At 37.5% G+C, this 26460-nt stretch overlaps 1 protein-coding gene across 3 annotated transcripts in view; it reads right to left on the bottom strand.

The window, feature by feature from the left end:
• The window catches only part of XPOT (exportin for tRNA), a 44076-nt gene that overhangs the window by 12568 nt on the left and 5048 nt on the right, over positions 1 to 26460 (bottom strand). For 2 of the 3 annotated variants that reach the window (XM_053661514.1, XM_053661512.1), the window contains exons 3-21: positions 24215 to 24297; positions 19823 to 19879; positions 19051 to 19120; positions 15794 to 16012; positions 14827 to 15011; positions 14567 to 14735; positions 13189 to 13425; positions 11832 to 11870; positions 11640 to 11702; positions 10326 to 10450; positions 9803 to 9947; positions 9529 to 9648; positions 9064 to 9158; positions 7134 to 7203; positions 5319 to 5557; positions 4115 to 4400; positions 2509 to 2698; positions 1846 to 1962; positions 1360 to 1475 (exon numbers count right to left, since the gene is read on the bottom strand). In XM_053661514.1, the coding sequence (XP_053517489.1) occupies positions 1360 to 1475; positions 1846 to 1962; positions 2509 to 2698; positions 4115 to 4400; positions 5319 to 5557; positions 7134 to 7203; positions 9064 to 9158; positions 9529 to 9648; positions 9803 to 9947; positions 10326 to 10450; positions 11640 to 11702; positions 11832 to 11870; positions 13189 to 13425; positions 14567 to 14735; positions 14827 to 15011; positions 15794 to 16012; positions 19051 to 19120; positions 19823 to 19879; positions 24215 to 24297 (2625 nt within the window). The remainder of the gene's footprint in view (positions 1 to 1359; positions 1476 to 1845; positions 1963 to 2508; positions 2699 to 4114; positions 4401 to 5318; positions 5558 to 7133; positions 7204 to 9063; positions 9159 to 9528; positions 9649 to 9802; positions 9948 to 10325; positions 10451 to 11639; positions 11703 to 11831; positions 11871 to 13188; positions 13426 to 14566; positions 14736 to 14826; positions 15012 to 15793; positions 16013 to 19050; positions 19121 to 19822; positions 19880 to 24214; positions 24298 to 26460) is intronic. The other variant, XM_053661513.1, reaches the window with a different exon arrangement.

The following is a 26460-nucleotide window of genomic DNA, read 5'->3' as shown; positions in this document are numbered from 1 at the left end:
CCTGTAAGGTCTCTTTTGAGAAATCAGCTGACAGTCTGATGGGAACTCCTTTTTAGGTGACTGTCCCCTTATCCCTTGCTGCTTCTAGAATTCTCTCCTTCATTTGAATCTTGGCTAATGTAATGATGATGTGCCTTGGTGTGTTTCTTCTTGGGTCCAACTTCTTTGGGACTCTGAGCTTCCTGAATTTCCTGAAAGTCTACTTCCTCTGCCAGATTAGGGAAGTTCTCCTTTATTATTTGTTCAAATAAGTTTTCAATTTCTTGCTGTTCTCCTTTTGGCGCCCCTCTAATTCGGATATTGGAATATTTCAGGCTGTCCCTGATGTTTGTAAGTCTCTTCATTTTTTTGAATTTTTGTTTCTTCATTCTGTTCTGGTTGGATGTTTATTTCTTCCTTCTGCTCCAAACTGCTGATCTGAGTCCTGGTTTCCTTCCCATTACTGTTGGCTCCCTGTAGACGTTTCTTTATTTCACATAATACAACCTTCATTGCTGCCTGGATCTTTTTTATGCTGTTGAAGTACCCAGTGAGTTCCTGGAGCATCCTGATAACCAGTGTTTTGAACTGTGCATCTGATAGGTTGGTTGTATCTTCATCACTTAGTTGTATTTTTTCTGGAACTTTGATCTGTTCTTTCATTTGGGCCATTTCTTCTTTTTCTCAGCACCCCTATTACATATAAGGGGCAGAGCCTTAGGTGTTTCCCAGGGCAGGGCAACCCACATGGCCGAGTTATGACATTGTATGTGGGGGAGGGGTCTAAGAGGGAACAGTGCCATCTGCTCAGCTCTCGGCCACCTTTCAGTCACTTCCCCTACTACCCACAAGCAAATTGGACTCCTCTGGTGCTGATTCCCAGGTAGATGGGTTTGTGTACATTCTAGGACCCTGTTGGTCTCTCTAACAAACTCCCCTGTGAGGCTTGGAGTTTCTGGAACTGGAGTTTATACAGTCAACTTTAACAGTGAGATTTAGTAAGAATCCACACAAAGTTTGTACAGTATCATTAACCTTTTAAAAATGAATCCTAGCCCGGGCTGGTGTAGCTCAGTGGATTGAGCTCGGCCTGCAAACCAAAGGATTGCTGGCTTAATTCCCAATGGAGGCATGTACATGCCTGGGTTGTGGGCCAGGTCCCCAGTAGGGGGCACACAAGAGGCAACCACATTGATATTTCTCTCCCTCTTTTTCTCATTCCCTTCTCCCCTCTGTCTAAAAATAAATAAATAAAATCTAACAAAAAAAAGAGAGAGAGAGAATCCTAATTTAACATAGTCAACCTGGCACTGAAGAAGAGACTGCGAGTTAGAATGCATCACATCCACACAAGGTAAACAAAGATTCCTAGGTGCTTACCAATACTGTTTGTGCATCTGCCAGGTCAAAGGTTTGTTTTAAAGGTGCTAGGAAACATGCGGGGACAATGTGCTTGTAAACAAAATCAGCAAATCCCACTGGTCCATCTTTACCGCCTGTTAAGAGAAGTCAAATTTTCATCTTATATAAAAAGAATTTATCGCTCAGGCCAATTAACTCCCAGCTATTGTTAGGGCAAGGGCTCCATTTTGTCTCTAAGAGTCTTAGGAAGCAGGCTGGGGAATGAAGTTTAAAAAAAAAATCATCTGCCCTGATGGTGTGCCTCAGTAGATTGAGGACCAGCCTGCAAACCAAAGGGTCACCAGTTTGATTCCCAGTAAGGGCACATGCCTGGGTTACGGGTCCGGTCCCCAGGAGGGGAGTGTGAGGGGCAACCACACATCGATGGTTCTCTTCCTTTTTCTCTCCCTTCCTTCCCCTCTCTCTGGAACTGAATAAATAAAATCTTAAAAAAAATCACCTTACCCCAGAGTTCCACCAACTTGGAGAGGATGATAAAACATGTTTTCTGTGCAATTGGATCTGGATATTCGACTGCTCCTTGAATCACAGTAACTAGAACTTGTTCTACATTCTCTGCACCTGAGAAGAAAAAACCTCAATTTAATTGCTAAAAGAACTAGAAAGGCAAGCTGAAGCTCTCATTCCATATACAGTAACAAGACAAAAGCATTTACAGAGTTGATAAAATCCCCCAATTTTTATTAACTGTGCTCCTTAATTTTAATTATAAAACATTGAAAAATCACTATTCCCTTGTTATCCTACCCTCTGGATTTCCTATTTTGCCAAACTCTCTATATTCCCATTCATTTTTAATTTCAAAAATTGGCAAATTGACCAATAAAACTCAATGGTCAGATTCATTTTGGCAGTTGCCACCATGCTGTTTATACTGAGGGACCAATTATGGAATACTGCCTTAGGAAACAGGGAACTAAATACCAATTAACTATACAGTCTCTACTTGAAAGTAATTCTCTCCTTGAAATAATGAGCTGTCATCCTAGGGGCCAACACACATTACTCCAAAAGTTTAGTGTTTACGTCAACTAGCTCTTGCTCACACAGAAACAGAATTGTGACAAGGACTTCAGCAGACAATTTAGGCACCACATGCATCCCCACCTTGATTTGCTATGACTTCGCTCATTCCACTGCCTGTGACTGTTTGCAGGAAAGCAAAGTAACTTCTCCGCAACATTTGCTTCTCTAAAGCAGCAGACTGGTCATTTTCTTCTGCTGGTCGGAGCAATACTTCAAAAATTGCACGAAGCAGAGGCATGAACATTTGTTGTAAAAATGGAGATACCTGTATCTGAATATAAATATTGTTATTTTGAAAATGAGTAAAAAAATTATTATGAAGGTTAGTAAAAATCATTTATTACATACTTGAAGGTTTCTGAGATGAGTTAATCTTAAAAGTTCTCATCACACAAAAATTCTGTAACAATGTCTAGTGACAGCTGTTAATAAGCCTTACTGTGGTGACCATTTTGCGATGTATACCAATACTGATTCGTCAAGTTGTATACCTGAAACTAATGTAATGTTATATGTCCATTATACTTCAATTTAAAAAATGAATATTGATAAATATAACTTAGAGAAAACCATGTAGTAAAATGTTTCTTCAGAGTTTCTATTCAGAATTGACATTTACATCAGTTAGCAAATGACAAGGTTAAAACAAAATGTACATGGCATATGCAGTATCAAAATCATCAAATCACTATATTCAACCCATTTCCTATAGTTCAAGATCCAGGTTAAGGTAACAGGGAGTTGGAAATACTTCACAATCAAATAATGACATGGAATATTTTCTATTTAATTTCAAGAAATGAATTCTATTGCTTAATTATAAGTGCATTTGTATGATTGGGCTCTCAAGGTTTATAAGCCACTAGGTAATTTTTTTTTCAAAGAAAGGTGTCTTTTTTAAAAAAAAAAATCTATCTATCTATCTATCTATCTTTAGAGGGGAAGGAGAGAGGGAGAGAAACATCAATGTATGGTTGCCTCTAGTGCGTCTCCTGCTGGGAATTGGCCTGCAGGGAACCAGCCTACAACCCAGGCATGAGCCCTGACTGGGAATTGAATCGCGATCCTCTGGTTTGCAGACCTGCGCTCAATCCACTGAGCTACACCAGCCAGGGCCACTGGGTAATTCTTATCTTCTCTATGTTTGCTTCTCATTTATAAACTACAACACCTATCTCCTAGGGCTGTTATAAGGATTGAATGAATTAATATACAGGCAAATATTTAGAATGTATTTTAAACACAGGCACTATATGTTAGCCATTCTTAATAGACAGCTTATATAATGCTTGACTTAAATCTCCTTATACACAAAACTAGCTTTAGTACTGAATTACTTTAAAACTCCTGTGTGGGCAACCAAATTACAATGCTTTTTATTTACCCCTTTAGAAATTTAGTACTCAAAGCTGTTTTTATTTCCTTTTCTAAAACAATAGACTAATAGTTTTCTTCTGCTGCACAAAGCAGACAACGTCTGTTTTTATTAAAACATCTATTAAGCATGTCCATTGTGTCAGGGACTGTGCCAAACACTGGGGATGACAAAAATCCATTATCCATGCACTCAAGTAACTCATATTCACAAAAATGAACTAAAGGGGCAAATGCCAAAATATATCTAAAGATAAATACACCTAATCTCGCAGGAAATCTAAGTCAGGAGGTGCTCTGAGGTTTGCAGTACCTTAAATTTGGCTGTAATCTGGTTGATAAGAGGAATGAACTCTTGAAGGTCTTTTGCTTCACAGTCTTTGAGCATGTGTTCTGAGGCAGATGGGATGAATGGAAGAACTTCTTCCTCTAGGCAAATTATCATGCGGTGGAGGAAAGTGCGGACGCCACTTCTGAGAACATCCTTTTGTAGGGGACAACTGAGGGCTGGCAAGAATGTCTGCAAACAGTCCAGATAAACTTCGGAACAGCCACACTGTTTCACAGTCTGTTTGTTGCTGAAAGCTTTGCTCGTTCGACTACATAAGCAAAATCAGGAAACTATTTTTAGCTTTATTCTTTAAAAGTTTTATAAAGTAATAAAAAACAAAGTACAACAAATTCCAAAACTGATAAAGACAATTCTTTATTTTCCACGTCACAATACTTTAATCTTTAGTTTAATACAGTTATTTGCAAACTGTGGCTTCCAGTGACCATTCCAGAAAGGGCTCAAATTGAAGTAAATGAATGAGATGTAGTTACAACAATCTCTCTAATCTGAATCCACCTAAAAGTTATACTAAAATCCTACTGTAAAGCAGGAAAAAATCCATACACCATACACTATGACTACGCTGTCGTACCAGACAATCTGCAAACTACCCATTTAAATTTAGAAAAGAGTCTTTAGAATCAAGTTATTTATACAACTGATAATCAGCTTTTGCACTGAAATATTCTGTAGAGCAATTTCTCTCCATAGCTTCTAATTAGCAATCACTACAATTTTCATGCTGTTGTTGTTTGTTTGTAAAAAGCACTGGTGGAGAGAAAGAAACAGCAGCTTAGATGGTCTTCAGAAGACAATGCCACAGCTAAAAAGAAGCCCCAGGACTTTCTTTTTAAGGTTCCAAGGCTAAACCACGACGTCCCATTATGGCCTTGGTGTACAAACACTTTAGCTAATCTCCTTAAATACACAATCAATTTACACCAAAGAAGTCCAAGTTAAGGACTCAGTTGTCAAGGCAGAAATTCAGAATGTTAACAATCTATTCACTTCCTCAGCTAAATCTTGTAATTCACTACATTTAGAAAAGAAAGGTTTAGACAATTCTCTAGACAACCCCGTTTTGGAAACATGGATATATGCCCAACTCTAAACGATCCAGCCAAGCAAATGGTTCTATTTGTGTAGATACACTCGCTTTGTAACTTTAGTCACGATCACTCACCTGGCAAATCCAACAGCATGGTTGAGACAGTCTGCTAGAGATGCCTGCCTTTCTTCATCTTGTGCCAGCATCAATTTTTCTAAAAGAATTTTAAACTTTTCCATTAGGGGAGTCAACAGATTCCTCATTAAGGCTTGCTTCCGTTCTGCCGGGTAGTCACTATTAACAATCAGCACTCCGGCTGTCTCATAAATAAATAGTTGATCATCGCTGCTCAACAAAGACTGGTAACCATTCTCCTAAAATGAAATTTAGGTTCACTGAAATTCTTCCTTGTCCAAAAGCGAGGCAATAAAATCTATCACATCAACTCATTATAAAAATGTAGACTGAGTACTTTGCACTGAGTACTTCAGTGCAAAAAACACAGTTTCTCCCACGACCATGTAACAGAAAGAAAACTGAATCAGAGGTCAAAAGCTCATGGCTCTAACTCCACCCTTGTTAAGACTTTGCAAATGGTCATAATGATCAGTTATAATCACTTGTTTCTCAATTGGCCTTTTCACTTGTTTTCTCTTGTAAAATCCCTTTTTTTTTTTTGAGATTGTTAGGAGACTGAAGATGAGGTATACCAAGGTACCTGGAATGCTAGTACAAAGGCCACACAAGTTAGTATTTTAAAGAGTTGAATAACAACAAAAGCCATACAATAAATACATACACACATACACAACAGTTGCTACTTTAAAATGTTTGAACTTGTGACTGCAAATAAAAAACCAGACCTCATTCAGGCAGAAGCAAATATCCCACTACTGGTCAATTTTCATTAATAAGCTTTGTTGTTTTTTACATTTATGTAGTTAGGTAGGCCAAGAGGATTGTGGGAAAATATCACACGCCCCCTCTAGGTCAAAAACTCAAGCTCCCTATTAATACATAAAACCCAGTCTTAAGATAAATCATGTCATGGTTTTATTATAAGAGTTCCTCATCTCTTAAAAAAAAGAAGTGTCCTGATTTAGAAGTACTTAGTCCTAAGTACTGCTAGGTACTAATCACTGCTCTAGGAATTGAGAACACAAAGTAGCTACATAAATACAAGGTACTCAAAAAATAGTACCAAAATAGCACTGTGAACTGCCAAGGAAAACTAGCACTAATTGGGTGAAGTACTTTAATATACCGGTTTTTATAGTATGTAGGCTAAGATAATTTGACCAGATAATATGACCATACAACATTTCATGTAGTGAAATTACATAACCTGTGTACCCTAAATACTGATACTTAAACTTAAAAAGAACAGAAGTATTAATTTTTGTTCAATATTTTTTAAGTGGGAGCTTTAGTAATTTTTATCAAAATAAAAAATTGAGTCAATGTAAATGTTTTGCTTTACACAAAACCATGTTATCAGTCAAGATGTGCCTACAAAGTACCTTAAGGTAAATCTTTCTATTGAAATGGAAACCAAAATATTCAGAAAAATAAGCATTAAAATTTTTAAATCTCAAGACTGGAAAGTTAAACACAGAAAAGCTTCAGTCTAATAGTAGCAGTCACCGAGAATGGCTAATATGATCACAGTACTAATTTGGAAATCAAATTTTCCCTTCTCCTTAAAACACTTCACCAAAACTGAACAGAGGGAGAAACCATACCTCACATTGCTAAATTTATCACTCAGCTCTTTGAGTCCTATTTCTATATTTTATTTACTATATCTCTACAGTTTTGGTAAACAAAACTAACCCTTGTACACATCATCCACATTTGAAAAAAAGGATGTCAACAGAAGCATTAGTGTTAAAGGAATACATAGTCTCAAAATTTGGGGAAAATCTGTAACTTAGAAGAATAGATACTTACAGGTGGAGAAAGCTCTAATAAATCTTGTATTCTATTCAGAATATCCTCGATGAAAGGATTCATTTGTTTACTGAGTAAAGGCAAAAAGGAAAAATCACAGTAACATAAATAACAGTGCTTGAAAAGTTGCTAAAAACATCAAGTCCCCCTTTAAGGCAGAACTAAATAAGTTCAGTTCTCAGTCAGTCACATGGGACTTAAGTGCCCATCAGCAGATAAGGGGATAAAAGAACTGCGGTGCAGTTACGCAACGTTCCGGCAGGAAAAAGAAGGACTGCCTGCCTTTTGTGACAGCATGGATGGAACTGAGGACTACTAGTACGCTAAGTGAAATAAGTCAGTCAATTGAAAACAAATATATAATCTCACTTATAAGAGGAAACTAATGAACAAAATAAACTAATGAGCAAAATAGAAGGAAAGGCATGGAATCATGGAATAACAGATTGACAGCTGCCGGAGGGGAGAGGGAGGTGGGCACCGACAGAAAGGAGGTGAAGGGATCAGTCAAAGAGCATAAATGAAGCACCCACGGACATGGACTGACTACTGAAGTAGGGGGGCAGACTGGTAGAGAGGGGCAAAAGGGAAAAAAATGGGACAACTATAAAAGCATAAACAATAAAACATCAAAAAAAAAAAAAGATTAACTATACGATCTTTTAATAAAGTTACCTGAATCTGATCCTTTCCTTCCCAGTTCAGTCAATTTGGTGAAACACTTTTGTTTATCATTATAGTCTTTTTTTAAAAAATATTTTATTTATTTATTTTTAGAGAGAGGAGAAGGGAAGGAGAAAGAGAGGGAGAGAAACATCAATGTGTGGCTGCTTCTCACATATCCCCCATTGGGGACCTGGCCCGCAACCCAGGCATGTACCCTGACTGGGAATCGAACTAGCAGCCCTTTGCTTCACAGGCCCACGCTCAATCCGCTGAGCTACACCAGCCAGGGCTCATTATAGTCTTTTGAAGTTCAATGTTTTTATTTAAAGTGAATTGTTTTTGAGAGTTTAAATTTTAGTTGATACCCAAATATACAAATTTTAAGAGTTTAAATGTAAAAGTCTGATATTTAAATCAGATGGCAGGGTACCTGCATCGACAAAGGGCGTATTTAATGAAAGATTTCCTCATTTCCCCTCTGCCAGTCGTTTCTTAAAATTTTTCCTTCATTATTTATATGGATGTGGAAGCTGAATTCAAGTAAATCATTAACAGACCTGGATTCATGTGCATTCAGCTGAAGTAACAGCTGTGGAAAATTCTCCCCCACCTTATTTTTCACGAAAGTTTATTCAATTTCCTAATTAGTTTTGTAATAGCTTTCCATTTTCTGATCCTATTTTTCCTTTTTGATAAATGTCAAATAGAATTTATGTTTTACTTTAGAACTATAACATCTTAAAATAACATGTATGTAACAAGTCATTACATCTTAATAATAATTTTTATACTACTGAAGTGTCTAAAGCAATAATAAACTGCTATAATAATATAATTTTAAAAAGATTAGCAACAGTATTTTTTAATTACCACCTTATAAGTCTAGGAAACAGTAGTTTTCATACTAAAAACTGTAAAGAATCAAAACGAATTGGTAAAAAATGTACTTCCAAGGAATATATTCTTTAGAATTTCAAATAAGTCACATACTACCGATTCACAGCAATAAAATTGTTAAATAATTATATTATGTTATTAGTGATTAGTGTTACATATATAGTTTATGCAAACAAACTGCTTTTTAATCAACAAAGTAAATGAATGAGAAGTCCTAACATGATACAAAAAAGGAATACTGAAAAAAAAAAAGCCATAGAACAGAAAAAAATGAGTCTACCACAGGCTCTTAAAGAATAATTTACAGGTCATATTTAATAATCCTAAATATAAGACTAAAACACAGTAGCTGAGATTTTGTACTTACTTGAGCGATTTGACAAATCTAGAGAACAGGTAGGCGGTTCTGCTCCGCACTTTCGCACTGGAATGCCGCAGACCTCGGTGATCTAAGAAAGCCATCTGAAGAAACAGGGGCACTTTCACTCTGTCTGCTCCTATTTAAGACTTTTGCTGCTGCTGCTGCTGCTGTGATACAGTTTTATTCACATCAAATTTTACTTTTTAGCTTCTAGAAGGCAGGAACCAGATGTGTGTGTACATGTGTGTATACCTACACAGCACACAAATAGGCCCTAAGACTTGTTTTAAGTGACTGATTAGTCAGAAAATTAAAAAGAAACGGAGGGGGGTTAGTTTCAGTGTGTTCAAAAGTTTTTGAGAACCTTTGGCTCTAAAAAATGTTATAAAAGATAGAAAAACAGAACACTATCTGCTCATTAGCTGAAACACGTGGAAAATTACAAAAATTGAGAGTAAAATGTATACTTACTAGTACACATGGAATGTGCTGAGGTTCAACTGTGAAAAACTTTTCGTATCTAACAACAGTTTCGAAGAACTCCAACGTCACAGATGTATGCTGGTAGGAACTAACTCCTGATGTTACCAACTGGAGCAAGAGAAAATTATGAAATCCATCCTTATTTGCTGTAGTATCAAAATGCTCCAGTATTAATAGATACTAAGTTTTAACAAGAACCTCCCATTAGCTTATAGTCAAAACAGAAAATTATATTCAAATAAATTATTTTCAGTATACTTACAGTTCGCATCATATCTTGCAAAGCACTCGCTTTTGAAACATCACCTGAGAAGTGAGCACCATGAGATACTGGAAGAGCTTCTGCCAACATATACAGCAGTCTTATTGCTACTTCAACTTCCATGAACCGAGTAGTCTGCCAGTTCCTGCCAAGGTATAATATGTCACTGAGATCTGAACATATACTTTTTCTATACAACCAGTGATGCACAGAATCAAAAGACACCAACGAAAGCCTCTTTAATTATTGAGAAGTCATAACAATTATTAATTTTTTGTCCGGCAATATAATTTATATAACAAAACTAGAAATAACTGACGCCATACATTTTACTGTTTATACTCCAAAAAACAGTACTTCCCCTCAAGGATCAAGAAAATCAGGGTGATAAGTGCATTATTTCAGAGATACACACAGGATCTCAGTAAGTCGACACATCAATAAAGCACGTGAATCACTTACTAGGGGATCATCAGGGAGAAAAGGGAAGAGGTGACCTGTTAAAAAAACGTAGCAAACTTACTGCAGTGTAGAACTAAAAACTCTGCGAACAGAAGCCAGCAACAACTCTGGTGAAACTTGAGCAAGCCTGTCCAGCAGTAACTTCAGTTGCTTCCTGTATTCTACAAACATGGCTTCATCTTCCCCCTATGATGTATTTTAAAATTCTCATTTAAAAAATTAAAACCTTAAAACCCACGTAAATGGTGAGTTGACAGTTTTCTGCATTTACAAATTTAATACTTCCATTTTCCCTCAATATTCATTTACATAGGAGACTGCACCAGGCCTATTAGTAGTCTTTCCCCTCCTGCTCACAAGTATCTTTGAACACAGGCCTAAACCTTGAAGGCCGAGAACCTGAAACAGTATGGGAAGGAGGTTTAAGGATAAGAGTCTAGAGTCAGAATTTGTTTATGTTGGGTCTTGTGAGAACTTCAGCACTGTTTACATTCCTTGTATCTCTCTGTCCACTGTTACAACTTTAGTAATATTGTATGACTGAAGCTATTATACGTTATGAGCCTGGCACTCTGTAAGTGCGTAGTGTGTTGTTTACCATCACCGCTATCCTCTTATAGTTCAAGGTTTTTGAGTGCCCCAGGTGAGGCATAGGACACTAGCACATAGCTGAACAGTAGATGCCATGACTGAGTCACTAGAAAGCACCTGATGGCCCTCGTGTTTCATGGGAAGCTGATTCTCTGGCAACCCTGGATAAGACTCCTAACAGAACAAGCCCAGGGAGCTAAATACTTCATTTCCAGTCTGCTGTATACACCTATGATCCGAGGTCCACTGACTGGGCCTCACCGTACCACTCTTGTCAAATACAAAGTAAGGCAAGATCACCAAAAATACTGTCAATATTGCATAAAGTTCAGTGCTACAACGTATTTTTAAAAAGATTATTTTAAAAAGGTACCAAATACCAAATATGAAGAATTAGGAGGCTTCCATTAATTTTACCTAAAGTTGGTGAATATAAGTCACATTAATTTTTACAACATTTGTGTTAAAGGACTTTAAAATAATCAAAACTTGAAATATTAATTTGCTATAAAACTGATTTCTCCTCAATGTAAAATTCTTTAAACTTTTTTTTTCCTTTTTTTTGGTTTTAAATTTACTTAATTTTAGACAGGGGAAGGGAGGGAGAATGAGAGGGAGAGAAACATCAATGTGTGGTTGCCTCTCACGCACTCCCTACTGGGGACCTGGCCCATGACTGAGGCATGTGCCCTGACTGGGAATGGAACCAGTGACACTTTGGTTCGCAGACCAGCACTCAAATCCGCTGAGCCACACCAGCCAGGGCTCAATGCAAAATTCTTACCTCATTTTCAAAATTATATTCTTCATCATAAGTCAATTTTTTCATAACAGCCAACATGATTGCCTATAATTAAGAATAAAATACCCTTTGTCAGTCTTTCATTTCAAAAATTAGAAATTAAGCTATTATTTTGAGGTAGACTACAGACAGATACTATTACCAATTTAAAAGAATTAAAAAGTTGTCAATTACCTCTATATTAGCTTTCTGCTGATCTGAGAGCACAGTAAGCTGTTAAAAAGTAAGCAATAATTTATTAGGTTTCCTAAAGTTATACTTGCTTATCTGACTATTTTTCTAACTGACTGACACCGTTAAAAACACGCACACAACTTTTCTGGAGGGCAGTCTGGCAGCTCCTTTCTATACAAGGTGGGGCACAAGTAGGTTCACAGTTGTTCATATGCAAAATAATACAGTAATTAATAAATAATAACACAAGATAGACTCTTCCACATACCCAGGATTATAAACCTACTTTTGCCCCACCTTGTATTTTAAAAAATGTACCTAGGATTTAGCAACGCCACATTTAATAAATAACTCGACATAGGCAAAGACATGTGGATGAATGTGATTTTTAAAGATACTTACAGCATTCAGCAAAGAAGGTTATAGGACAGTAAAGTCTGATCTCACCTTGTTTTTAAACAAGGCAGGAATGCCTAAGAATCTATTATGAGAAACACAGTGGGATTCCCAATAGTGGTAAGAACTTTCTTCATACTATTCGACACTGCCGAAAAATTCTTAAAGTACATATGCAGACATATGTTATATGTATAACAAATAGAAGCTAAACTCAGTTTGGAAAAAAATCATTTTAAGCTTGACTTGATTTAACGAATTCAATATAAATAAAAATGGTTCTCTCATCTAAGTTACTCATTCTTAAAAAGGCTACATGCTATAAAATAGAGATACATACCTTGCCATTTAAAGTTCCTTTTTTAAAAAGGATTTTATTTACTCTTAGAAAGAGGGGAAGGGAGGCAGAAAGAGAGGGAGAGAAGCATCAATGTGTGGTTGCCCCTCCCATGCCCCCTACTGGGGACCTGGCCTGCAACCCAGACATGTGCCCTGACTGGGAATAGAACCAGCGACCCTTTGGTTTGCAGGCTGGTGCTCAATCCTGTGAGCCGCACCAGCCAGGGTGCCTTTTTATGTTCTTATTCAAAGTGATTCTCTGGGGGAGATTTTTATTGTAAAAAATTATTTATAAAATATTATGTATTTTAATTAAAATAATAAACTGTATTTAACAAAATTTCTACTGTATTTAGAAATAAACACAATTTAAAAATGAAAATATAACCTAAGCCTATAATTAATTCTGAAGCTTTTTGTTAGTCTTAAAAATTTTTGAACCTAGCAATTTGTTTTCTGGCTAAAAAGTTTAAAAAACAAAAGAAAAAGGAAAAACATTAATATTTAATAACAAATGTCATTATGTAGTAGAATTATGGCTATTTTCACTTTTCCTATAACTTTCCAATCCTTTATGATTTCTATATTATCCACTGAACAAAAAGTTAGAATGAGGACTTACTTGTTTCAAAATATGAAGGTAATCATAACAAAATCCAATAATGTTGGAGGATATATCATCATCCTCGTGGATTAGTAGCTGCAACATCAGTGCCACTTTCGTTTCAATAGCCTGCAGTGCCTCCTGTGCATTCTTGATATCCCCACTCTTAATTAATTTAGTCCAGCTAACTATCAAGGACTGTCCCATTCCATTCACCAATTTAGAAAATCTGGCGAGGAAGTCCACATCTTCTTCCTAAAAGGAATTAAACAGTCCTCAATTTAAACCACCCATGTGAAATAGGAGGGAAAACCCAAAACTTATGAATCAAGTGCCAATTATAGGATTCAATTTTAAACATGAGACATTTGACAACTCTACCCTTTCGACTGGGAAATTTTTAGAATGTGAATTCTTCTACCATAATTATACACTAGCACTCTTCAAAGCAACCGTTTTCAATGACTATAGTCCTGTAGACATTTCTGACTTCTAACAGTTTAAAAACACAGATGGGATGCGTGGTTTTAGGAACCTTCTCTCTAAACTTTTGAGCTTAGTAAATATGCTCTAACATTGGTGCCGTCACATTACAGTACGTGCAACAATTTACAACGGTGCTTCCTGCTACTAGTGAAGTGGAGCCTTCACCGTGCTGCAGAGACACTGCAATCACAGTTACCTGCCTGAGGTCACAGCAGTGTTGGAGCCAAAACGCAAACTTGGTGTGTCATTCATTATCCTTATGATGTTATCCTATAGAAATAGATTTTCACCTTCACCATTTTATGTCTTTTACCGGAGACTAAAGAAGATGATTATTAGTGAAGTAAGAAAGTGATACTATTCGTCTGTCAACAAAGGACGCACTGGAGTCCTGCTGCTGACCTATTGGCAATATGAACATTTCTTAGTGATTCTTTATCACTGTCACAGGTACAATTAAAATAACAACCTTTAAACCATGTATCTAAATTACTAATTTACCACACGTAGAGTTGTTGGGGTTAAATCCTAATAGCTCAAATGAGTAATGATTCAAAAGTATGAAAATATAACATTTATAAGTGCACATTTGGTCAAAATGCACTGTCATGTAAAGAGCACAGTCCCTTGCTACTTCAAGTATGGTTTGTGGGCTCGCAGTATCTGCTTCACCTGGAGTTTGTTAGAAGTGTGCACCTGAAAGCCCACCCCAGATTTTCACATTTAAGAACTGGTACAATCCACTGCCTAAGATGAATACTACAGAAACATTATGGCTTTCAGGATACGGTGTTTCATTATTATAATCCCAAGAAGAGTTTCCAACATTAAAAGAGAAAGCATATTCAAATTACTACCTATACTGGTTTGTTCTAACAATTTTTAGAATTTTATACACAGGTTTACTGACCTGGTCAATGATGAAAAACCCAGCAGACTGTAATACTTGACACAAAGATTCTACTAGTTTCATTTTATCAACAGGATCCATTCCTTTATTTACAATTTCAAACAAACAGTCACATGCTTCTTCCCGTAGAACTTCTATCGACATATGACCTAGCAGCATATTTATAAACCTGGCAACATAATAAAATTGTTATAATGTTTTCAAACTCATGAGTTTCATATACTGTATTTAGCAGGTTTATATTCTTAAAACACACTTACCTATCATTGGCTATAAGGGATAAGTCTATCCAAGACACATAAGCCCCAACGACTTCAAGGCACTGGCACGTCACTTCTGAATTAGTATACTGGTAATTCTGTAAAATTTGGTACCATGATTCCACCAAGTTTGGAATGCACTGTTCCCTCATGGTATCTTTTATTAGAGTATTTCTACGAGCCTCCTAAAAACAAAACAAAACAAAAACACTACCTTACAAAATAATGTTTCACATCATAATTAACTGCACACAATAAATTACCTCATCACTAAACTTCCAGACCTGTCAACACATTTCCTATTTATCAGCTCTAAAATCATATCTGATGTATCTATTTCCTCTTTTTGTTCTTTTCCTCAAGCCAGACTCAATCTTTTATTAAACACAAACTGTAAATATGTATTACTTAAAAATTTGAGGCATGTGGTTATTGCTCAATACAAACAGGATTAAAAAGAATGGCAATAACTTCAAAGCATGATAATCTTTATAAATGTTAGATACACAGCAAACTCAAAATTATTATACACACTTGAATTAAGCTATTTCTACTGTGTTCTTTAAGAACAAGGAGAAGGTTGGACTGAGGTGAGAGCTACGTGACTGAGAATCCTGGAGCATCCTGCGCTGATTCACAAGCAACGCTTCTTCCTCAACGCCTATACAGCAGTGAATACAGACCACATTTTCCTACAAATTCATGGGAGGAAATAAATTTGTTTTTCACTGAAGAAAGTGCTCACCTAGTTAAAAAAAATCTAAAGAAATGCTCTAATTTAAACCTATACTTGGGAGAGAAAAATCCAAAGCTTAACTTCCTTTGTAAAACAAAATTCAAAATGTTGAGTCAATCTGTAATTATTAAGAATGTATGTCTCAAAAATAAGATTCACGCTCCTTTTATGTGCCCATTATCTCCTATAAAATTTACATTAAAAACTAGAAACTGACAAGAAACTACTTACCTCTGATGTATGTACCACATCACGATCCACCAATTCTGAATCAATAGCCATGAGGATTCGGAGGTACAGATCTACACCCCTTGGGTTTAGGTCCACTACTGAGAGAATGTCAAAAAAAAACTTGGGCCATTTAGTGAGATACTCTGTAACAAAAAGCAAGGCGAACACTTGGGCTGCTTTATTTCTTATAAAGGTCTTCTCTGGCTGGGGACTCAGCATCTGACAATCAGAGAAACAGTCCAAGAAATTAAATTAAATTGAAAAGATTCGAACACATTGTTGTCTTATTTAACATCAACAGGCAAAACACATCACACTTCAACATGGTCTAGATTACCTGTGCAAAAAATATTGGTCTAGATTACCTGTGCTTCAAATTTTCCAAAGTAATCAGGCAACCGTGCAGATGGGGAACAATCAAATGAACAAAGGAGCTAATTATTACTTCTCATTCTCAAACATTCAGAGGAAAGTTCCATATGCAAGGTTTACTGATTCCTATAATTTTTCTAAGAAAAAGTTCAATTGTTTTGTGTCTAGCTACTTGTTCTTCATAGGAAAATAAAAATTCTAACTATACAATTGCTTTATATGTCATTAAGGTTAGCTAAAATTAACAAAAGAGATCATACTGTGATAAAGAACTCTGCCCCTTTGGAAAGAGATCTTTGTGAAGAGTCTATTCAAGAGGGCTCACCTTTATTTTTTAAATTTATCATTAAAAATGTTTTCAACTACAGTTGACATTCCATTTTACTTTATATTAATTTCAGGTGTACAGCATAATGATTAGACATTTCTATAATTTACAAAGTGATCCCCTTTATAAGTCCAGTACCCAACTGGCACTACAGGTAGTTATTACAATGTCATTCATTGACTATATTCCCTACATGGCTGTACTTTTGCATCCATGTAGGAGGGGACTCACCTTTAAGAGTGAACAGAAAGTTGCTTTTGTCAAGTATTGAAACAAATTACATTTTAAGACTAACATTTCCACAAAGTGTCATGGAAAGCAAAATAGATTCCATTACTGATACAATTTAAAATTACCACTAAGTTGGACTTCTGGCAGAGATGGAGGCGTAGGTAGACACACTGTGCTGCCTCACACAACCAAAATAAGGAAAATAACAATTTAGAACAAAATAACAACCAGAACTGACAGAAAATTGAACTGTATGAGAGTTGGACAACCAAGGAGTTAAAACAGACACATTCATCCAGACCGGTGGGCAGGGCAGAGTCAGGCAGCCAAGTGGAGAGGGGTCGTGGCACAAAAAGTGGTGGCACCGGGCCCATAAGATGGCAGCAGGTGGACCCTGGGCATGCAGGTGGAGGCTGGCAGACCCCAGGCGCAGGGTGGCAATAGGCAGACCCAGCGAGACAGTGACTGTGAAGCAAGGCACTGTGTGCAAGGCGGCTGGTGGGTTGGGAGGCCCCGCATTTGCATGCAGATAAACCAGGTGAAACTGGGGAGAGAGACAGACCATGCCACCCAAGGTCCCAGCGCAGGGAAATAAAGCCTCAAAACACCAACTGAAAACACCTGTGGGGGTTGAGGTGCCAAGAGACTCCCAGACTCCTAGGACAGTTCATTGGAGAGACCCATGGGATCCTAGAACATACACACCCCACCCACATGGTAATTAGCACCAGAAAGGCCCAGTTTGCTTGGGGGAAGTGCGGAAGGGACTGAAATCTGACAGAGAGTGGAGCAAACGCCATTGTTCTCTCTTGGACCCTGCCCCCACATATAGTGTCACAACTCAGTGAGCCTGTTGCCCAGCCCCGGTGAACACCTAAGGCTCCTCCCTTCATATGTAACAAGTGCAACAAGACAAAAAAAAAAAAGGCCCAAATGAAAGAACGGATCAAAGCCCTAGAGCCAACACTTTTAAGCGACCAAGAGATAGCCAACCTATCAGATGCACAATTCAAAGGACTGGTGATCAGGATGCTCACAGAATTAGTTGAATTTGGTCGCAAATTAGATGAACAAATGAAGGCTACACTACGTGAAATGAAGGAAAATGCACAGGGAACCAATAGTGATGGAAAGAAAACTGGGACTCAAATCAATGGACTGAATGAGAGGGAAGAAAAAACAAACAGAAAAGAAGGAAGAAAAAAGAATTCAAAAAAAAGGGGAGGAGAGGCTTAGGAACCTCCAGGACATTATTAAACATTCCAACATCTGAATTATAGGGGTACCAGAAGGGGAAGAGGAAGAGCAACAAGTGGAAAACATCTGAACAAATACTAAAGGAGAACTTCCTCAATCTGGCAAAGGAAATAGACTTCCAGGAAGTTCAGGAAGCTCAGAGTCCCAAAGAAGTTGGACCCAAGGAGGAACATACCAAGGCACATCAGAATTACATTAGCCAAAATTAAAATGAAGGAGAGAATCCTAGAAGCAGCAAGAGATAAGGGGACAGTCACTTACAAAGGAATTCCCATCAGACTGTCAGCTGATTTCTCAAAAGAGACCTTACAGCCAAGAGGGGCTGGAAAGAAGTATCCCAAGTCATGATAGGCAAGGACCTACATCCAAGATTGCTCTATCCAGCAAAGCTTTCATTTAGAATGCAAGGGCAGAAAAAGTGCTTCTTAGATAAGGTCAAGTTCAAGGAGTTCATCATCACCAAGTGCTTATTACATGAAATGTTAAAGAGACTTATCTAAGAAAAAGAAGATAAAAAACATGTATAGTAAAATGACAGCAAACTCACAATTATTAACAATCACACCTAAAACAAAAGCAAACTAAGCAAACAACTAGAACAGGAACAGAACCACAGAAATGGAGATCACATGGAGGGTTAGCAACAGGGGAGTGGGAGGAGGAGAGAGGGGGAAAAGGTACAGAGAATAAGCAGCATAATGGTAGGTAGAAAATAGACAGGGGGAGGGCAAGAATAGTATGGGAAATGTAAAAGCTAAAGAAATTACGACACATGGACATGAACTAGAGAGGGGGAATGTGGGTGGGAGAGGGTGTGCAGGGTGGAGGGGAATGAAGGGGGGGAATGGGACAACTGTAATAGCATAATCAATAAAATATATTAAAAAAATAAAAGTAGTGCTAAGTTTTCATCAATCTATGATCTTTAAAAGAAGCACTTTCTAAAAAAGCTATAGGATCAAATGGAGGATAAGTGACCAACATTTTTGAGGTAAAGTTGCAAATTCTTGCAAAAATAAAAAGTTAAATACCTAGTAATTTGAGGTACTGAATGAAATTACAGTTTTACCTGAGCCTGAAGCCAGGATATGAGCGTCTCCCTAATTAGTTGTTGCTGAACAGTAGTTAGTTCTGAGTATCTGTTCAAAAGAGAATAATAATAAAGGCTGTATCTGAGATCTGTAGTTTTAAAAATAAACGCCTTATTGTAATCGAAAAGGAAAATTTGTATGATATACAATTATCTAAAATTCCCCCAAATAAATGGAGACTGCTTCTCTGTTACCACTGCGTTAAGGAAAAAATGGATGTGGGTTGGCAGACGGGGTGTCAATACTGGTATTACTAGTAGTTTGACTTGCGCTCCAGTTTACATTGCACATACGGCAGCGCCACATTTCCTGAATGGAAGTGTGTCCACGTCGGAGTTCCGTGGATTACAGAACAAATCCACAGACAGACGGACGGTCCTCTGAGCAGGGACTCCTGGCTCTCAGTTAAGGTGGGGCTCTGAACACAAGTGCCCCTGCTGCCACTCAGCCCCAGCAGGGAGCTGTCATGTAGAAAGACAGGCTGGGTGTTGCTAGAGCTTCTGATAGTTTCAGAGAAGCTGGAAATCTAATTTTTTCTTCCTGTTGAAATGGCTGAATTTCTATATGTTACCAAGAAATTCAGTATTTTTAAAACTTTTGGGACAAATCAAAATACAGCTATAAACTGGATGTGACATACAGTGTTAATTTACAACCTGTACTATGGTTTCTCTAAAGAGGGAAAAGCTAATTTAAAAAAAAGGCCTCTCCCCACAAATCTCAGAGTCCAATAGTGAGAAAATGACTTACTTATATTTCACTTGATGTTCTAATACTTGAAAGCAGAAAAATTTTATGTGATCATCACTGAAAAAGAAAAAAGAAAATTAGATAAACAGAATATAAATTGGGAAAAAAGTCAAAATATCAATAAACAACATAATTAAAAATTTTCTCAAATCAGACCTTTGGCATGCATTCTTACTTACTGACCTTATTTATTACATTTATATCTACTTGTTTAAAAAGGTAAGATAATTTTGAACATTATACAATACTCAATATCCCCATTAAATCTAGCAAGCAGAACAACCAAATAAATTAAGAATCACCTTAAGTACAGCGCTTTGCACGGAAGACACACCCTCTAAGTTCCAGATGTTAGGTTTCCTGGAAAACTACTAAACCCCAGGTGTTAAAATGACTGCCAGAGGCTGCATTAAATCACTGATGGCCACCACAGTCACACTTAAAATTCAACCTAGACAGTTCTATTGCAGCCACATCTAAAATAAGCAGAGTCACCTGGACTGGCAGTCTAGCGTCAAAACTCATATAGAAAATCAAGCTACAAATATACTGCCCTTAAAAAGAGGGAGCAAAAATCAGTATCCACCAATTATGGACTCTCAATGGTCTCTTAAGGGGTAAGCCAGAGTTGCAGTGAGCCAGCTAGAAACTCTGACAAAGTCCCTTTAGTGAGTAACAATCTATTCTTCCAAGATAGCTCGTTTGAGCCAGGCTTAGTCATGCAACAAATTTTTCATATAGAAAGCTAACTGGTCAATACAAGACTGGAGATGTTATTCTCATTTAGAAAACAAGAATTAACCAAACAAAATATTTTCACCCATAAGATGAAACTTAATCTCTTAAAAGTTGTTATTAGGTTTTTAAATATTTTATACATACACACGCACAGTTTATTGATTGTGCCATTACAGTTGTCCCAACTGTCCCCCTTTCCTTTCCTCCACTTGGTACCCCTGATACCCTCTGGTACCCCCACTTCATGTCCATGGGTCATTCATGTAAGTTCTTTAGCTATTCCATTTCCTGCACTGTTTTTAAAATCACCCAGTCTATTCTGTACCTACCAATTTGTATTTCTTTTTTAAAAATATGTTTTACTGATTTTGCTATTACAGTTGTCCCAATTTTTCCCTCTTTGCTCCCCTCTACCTGGTCCTATTCCTTCCAGCAATTCCCTCCAACCTTAGTTCATGTCCATGGGTCATGCGTAGGTTCTTTGGTCCATTTCCCATACTGTTCTTAACATGCCCATGTATTTCCTAAGTATCAATTTGTACTTCTTAATCCCTACACCTTTTTCTCCATTCGCTCCCTTCCCCATCCCAGCTGATGACCTTCCAAACGATCTCCATATCTATGATTCTGTTTCTGTTCTGCTTGTTAACTTAGTTTTTTAGATTCAATTATTGGTGGTTGTGACTTCACTGCCATTTTCATGTTCATAGTTTTGATCTTCTATTTCTTAATTAAGTCCCTTTAACATTTCACATAGTAACAGCTTGGTAATGATAAACTCCTTTAGCTTTACATTGTCTCAGAAACACTTTACCGGCCTTTCCATTCTAAATGATAGCTTTGCTGGATACAGTAATCTAGCTTGTAGGTCTCTGCTTTTCATCACTTTGAATACTTTTTGCCAGTTCTTCCTAGCCCACAAAGTTTCTTTTGAGAAATTAGCTGACAGTCTTACGGTAGCTCCTTTGAAGGTAACTCTGCTGTTTTCTTGGTGCTTGCATGATTCTCTCTTTATTTTTAACCTTTGGCATTTTAATTATGATGTGTCTTGGTGTTGTCGTCATTGTGTCCATCTTGCTTGGGACTCTCTGTGCTTCCTGGACTTGCATGTCTGTTTCCTTCACCAAATTAGGGAAGTTTTCTTTCATTATTTTTTCAAGCAAGTTTTCAATTTCTTGCTCTTCCTCTTCTCCTTCTGGCACCCCTATGATTTGAATGTTGGAACATCTGAAGTTGTTGGAGAGGCTGCTTATACTAGCCTTGTTTTGAATTTTTTCTTCTTGCTGTTCTGATTCAATGTTTTTTTTCCCCCTCATGTTCCAAATCATTGATTTGATTCTCAGCTTCATCCACTCCACTCTTGGTTCCCTGTAAATTTTTCTTTATTTTACTAGGTGTAACCTTCATTTTTGCCGGAGTCTTTTTTACGGTGTTGAAGTACTCAATGAGTTCCCTGAGCATCCTAATAACCAATGTTTTGAACACTGCATGTAACAGATTACTTATCTCCATTTTGTTTAGTTCTCTTCCTGGAGTTTTGTTCTGTTTTTTTTTTTTTTTCCATTTAGACTATGTTTCTTTGTCTCATTTTGGCAGCCTCCCTGTGTTTGTTTCTATGTATTTGGTAGAGCTGCTCTGACTCCGTCTTGGTAGTGTGGCCAATTGTAGAAAAGTGCATCAGTAAGTTGGATGGGGTGGAACCTTAGGTAATCCCCACGGCAGGGCAACCCCTGTGTACCAGGTTGCTGGAGTCTCCCATACTGCACCCCTGCTCTGTGGCTTGGTGTGGGGAGGGATCAGAAAGGGGACAATGCTGCTGTCTGGCCCCTGAAGTTTTGTTTGGGAGGAAGCTGTCCATCAACACTTGCCCTGAGCCAGACACTTCAATTTCACCACTGGAAGTTTCTCCCTTCCAGCTACCGCCCTGAGGCTGAAGCCCAAGGGGAGTGAGACTGTGTAAGTCTTAAGTCTTGTAGGAGCTTTAAGAGGAGACTCTTGAGAATCCCTCAGTTTCTTCCACTGCCCCAATGCCCACGGGTTTTCACAGCCAGAAGTTATGGGGACTTATCTTCCTGGCCCTGGAACCCTGGGCTGGGTGGTCTGGTTTGGTATTGGCATCCCTCGCTCCCAAGGTATTCCTCTTGATTTTTATTCACTGTACATGGATGAGGGGCCAGCCCATTCTGCATCTGCAACCCTGCCTATCTGGATGAATGTGACTTCTTTAACTTCTTGGCTGTTGGACTTCCATACAGCTCAATTTTCTGACAATTCTGGATGTTAGTTGTTTTGTAGTCTAGCTGTAATTTTTGCTGTGGTTGTGCAAGAAGGCGAGCTGTGTTTACTTATGCCTCCATCGCGACTGGAAGTCTGATCTTGGTTAAAGTTAGGTTTATTTAGCATCTCTTTTAAGACCTTAGGGTTTCTATCCTTATCATGGATGGCATTGAAGCCCTAACTTGTCAAACAAGACTTCAATTTCCTACTTAAAAAATAAACTGCCCCGGCCTGATATCTCAGTCACCCTAATACACCAAGGTTGCAGGTTTGATCCCCCATCAGGGCACACACAAAAATCGACCAGTGAGTAGATAAATAAGTGGAACAGCAAATCAATGTGTCTCTCTCCCTCCCTCTTCCCCCTCCTTTCTAAAATCAATAAATAAAAAATTTTAAAAAACCTCAACTATATGAAGCCTTTACTTAACAGCTAGTCCTTATTTACTCCAAAACATACAGATGTTCTCAAAATCAACTTTTTCCCTAAAATGGACCACTTGGTTTCGGCCGTAAAAATGTAGTGACTGATGATACTCAGGGCGTGCTGAGAACTCTGCTAGGAGCCATCACTGACCGCCAGAAACTCCTCCCAAAAGCAAGGTGTTCAGCCTGTAGCCGGTCAGTGGTGTTCCCCTACGTTACAACTATGCTAGTTGTATCGCTTTAGTAATTAAGTTAGTTAATTATTATGTGAACTACTGACATGACTGTGATGAGAGTTCTTATTTTTGTAAAAATTAAGTTGAATGCTTTAGAAAGACTTCCCAGGAACTCACATTGCAGGGGCGAAATCCTTGTATGTGTGTGACGTCAGCTAGATAATAACCCCAAGGCTTTGAGTGGTGGGGGCAAACAACTAAAAGTTTAGGAACCCACATTCACTGTTCCTCAGTGCGCTACAGAGACCCAAAGTGGGCACTGCGGAGGATGGATTATGGGGTCTGATCGACGTAAGAATGACGAAGCATGTACACAAGAAAAGACCTTGGTCCAGCATCAAGACTGGCAACTGAATGCATATATACTTTAAATTAAAATAAAATTTATGATTACCTCCTTTAGCAACTTTTTAGAAACTAGCTATCATTCACATTTTAAGAAAATAAGGAATCTTTACTCTACTGTATTCCAGTTGGGATCTATGGTCAGGTATATGGCACAAGGCAAAGGATAGTTTCATTAGAAGATCAATCTTGGAATGGCAAAATTATGAGTTTACTATTTTTTAAAAATTTCTATCCTGAGTGGTTTCCCAAAACACAAATCACAAAATGTTTACATGGAAACATTCTCCAAATACAGGTACATTTAACGGTCCCATCGAGTTCACAGAAATTTAAATTCTGAGAGCCATGTAAATTTTGTTTTCATTACCTGTATGTCCTCTGAGCTAAAGCTTCTGCACACGCCTGCCAGGCATCTGGGGAGATCTTTAACTGCTCAAAATAGGCCAGGGCCTGTAAGATTGCAAAGCAAAAATGCATTTGGATTGTCAATCTCAATGCCCTATTGATGGTAAACAAATATTCTGTGAGTTATGAACCTGTAACAAATCAGTGAATCTAAAGAAAAATAGCTAAAATGTTGAATTTGGGCTTCTCAGTATGTGCCACTTAGTGATAACTCTAGAAAACAGGTTAAATAAAAGACAAATCCATCAGTTAGATACTCAAACCTGTTTCCCTACAGCCAAGGAGACAACACGAAAACGGCCGTCAGACCTCGCTGGATTATTAGGTGGCTTGACAAAGAAAACATACAAGTGCTTGTCAAAAGCAATTTAAAATGCTATATAAAGGGTATTTTTCCTATTTAACAGCAAATAGGCTATTAAAGAGGTGATCATAAAAGACAAAGCATACTCCATATGCCATTTGGTCTACAATTAAACGGAGGAAACTGTTTCAATTCAACCATATTATGTAAATTCCCTAAAAGGTGAGATTAAAATCAGAGTAAAACTGTGTGATATAAATGTGAGAAAGTACTCAGATAACTGCCAAAGTCAAAGCTTTAGGCAATGTGTTTCTCGTGCCTCCGTTCCTGAACTCAGGGCTTGCTCTAAGAGCCTGTGTGCTCTCTACGAGGCTGCTGGGAAAACCAGGAGTGACCTCTATGACTCTTCCATTGGCATGTCGAGAATGGCATCAATGACAGATGCAGGTTTCACATGTGACATTGGACAAATAGTAATCTCAACAACTTGTGAAAAGAACCATAAACACAGACAGCCAAAAGTTTACATATAAACTAGAAACACTGCTAGATGATTTTTAAAGCAATTGCATACTGATACAAACCCTGACACCAAGTAGAAGGAATATTAAGCATTAGTGGAACCTAATTTCAATTAGTCGGTATACTAATTTATTTTTGTTAATTGAATTTATTGGGGGTGACATTAGTCAATAAAATTATATCAATTTCAAGTGTGCAATTCTATAATATATCATCTTGATTAGTCAATTACTTTTTTTAAAATGTGGTTTGTGTCCCACTGGTGATAAAATCAATTTTATCAGTCTGGAGTAACAATTTAAAAAATAAAACAACAGAATAAAAAATAAAAAATAGCAGAGTGCACTGCACTTAGCAAGAATAACTATTATTTTGTGGAACTTGCTTTAGTTATGAATTTGTATATGTATTTACATACATTTATGTATACTACATATATACTGGGCCAAGATGTACAATTATTTTTTTCTTTGGATTAGAGGTTAAAAAAATCCAACCCCCAAATCCCACTTTTTTATGTGCTAGTTTCCTGTATTATGTAATTGTATGAATGAAAGAATGGGTTTTCTTTGTGTTCTCAGTGGCTGCCACTGGCAAAGAACCAAGATAAACGAAGGTGTGGAAATGGAGATCCCCAAATACTATCCGAAGTGTAAATAATAATTATCTTCAGAGAATAAAAATAAAGCAAGATAAGCAGCTGTAAAAGAATATAGTTCAGTTGTTATGTAACAATATTTCACGAAACCTAGGGTTTCCTTCAGAACTATCTCAAGGGTCAGGGCAGGTGAAAAGTTGGAAGTTAATCATGCATGTTGCATTACTACCTAATATTTCACTTACCAAAAAAAGGGGGATGGGAGATTCAGCTGCTAGCATTGTCACTAACATACCATTTTCTTTAAATAATAGCAAGTTTTAAGCCAAAGACAGATATTCTATTCACAAGAAAAACTTATTCACTAGCTAGAAAGTTTGCAGTGTTTAACTAGATTTTTTTACTCTAAATGCATATTACCAGCATTAAAAAAATTTTCTTCTGGCAATGATGAACAAATCAAAGCTTTTATTGCATTGTTCTGCAATCTCACACCTTTTTAATGGTGTACTGTCTTTAAGTGGCAACAGAGTCAGTTCACCTACTTTTACTGCCCTTGTAGGAAACAGAACTACGTGGGTTGGCAGTTGTTTCCCTCACCACCAAGCTGAATTAAGTTCCCACTACCGAACCCCAACATCAGGACCATCGGAACTCACTGTTCCTTAAGATTCCTTCTTCTTCATCCTAATTGTCACTTAAGCTGGTTTAAGGAGGTATCAGATCAAGCCTGGACCACATATGCCTGTGACTTATAGAACCCATTTTTATTGATGAAAAGCAA

Source organism: Artibeus jamaicensis, unplaced genomic scaffold (genome assembly GCF_021234435.1).
Source record: "Artibeus jamaicensis isolate MK-2021 breed Jamaican fruit bat unplaced genomic scaffold, CSHL_Jam_final contig_233, whole genome shotgun sequence".
Classification (NCBI taxonomy): domain Eukaryota; kingdom Metazoa; phylum Chordata; class Mammalia; order Chiroptera; family Phyllostomidae; genus Artibeus; species Artibeus jamaicensis.
Note: the sequence above shows the minus strand (reverse complement) of the source record. Positions and strands in the feature narration are given on the sequence as shown.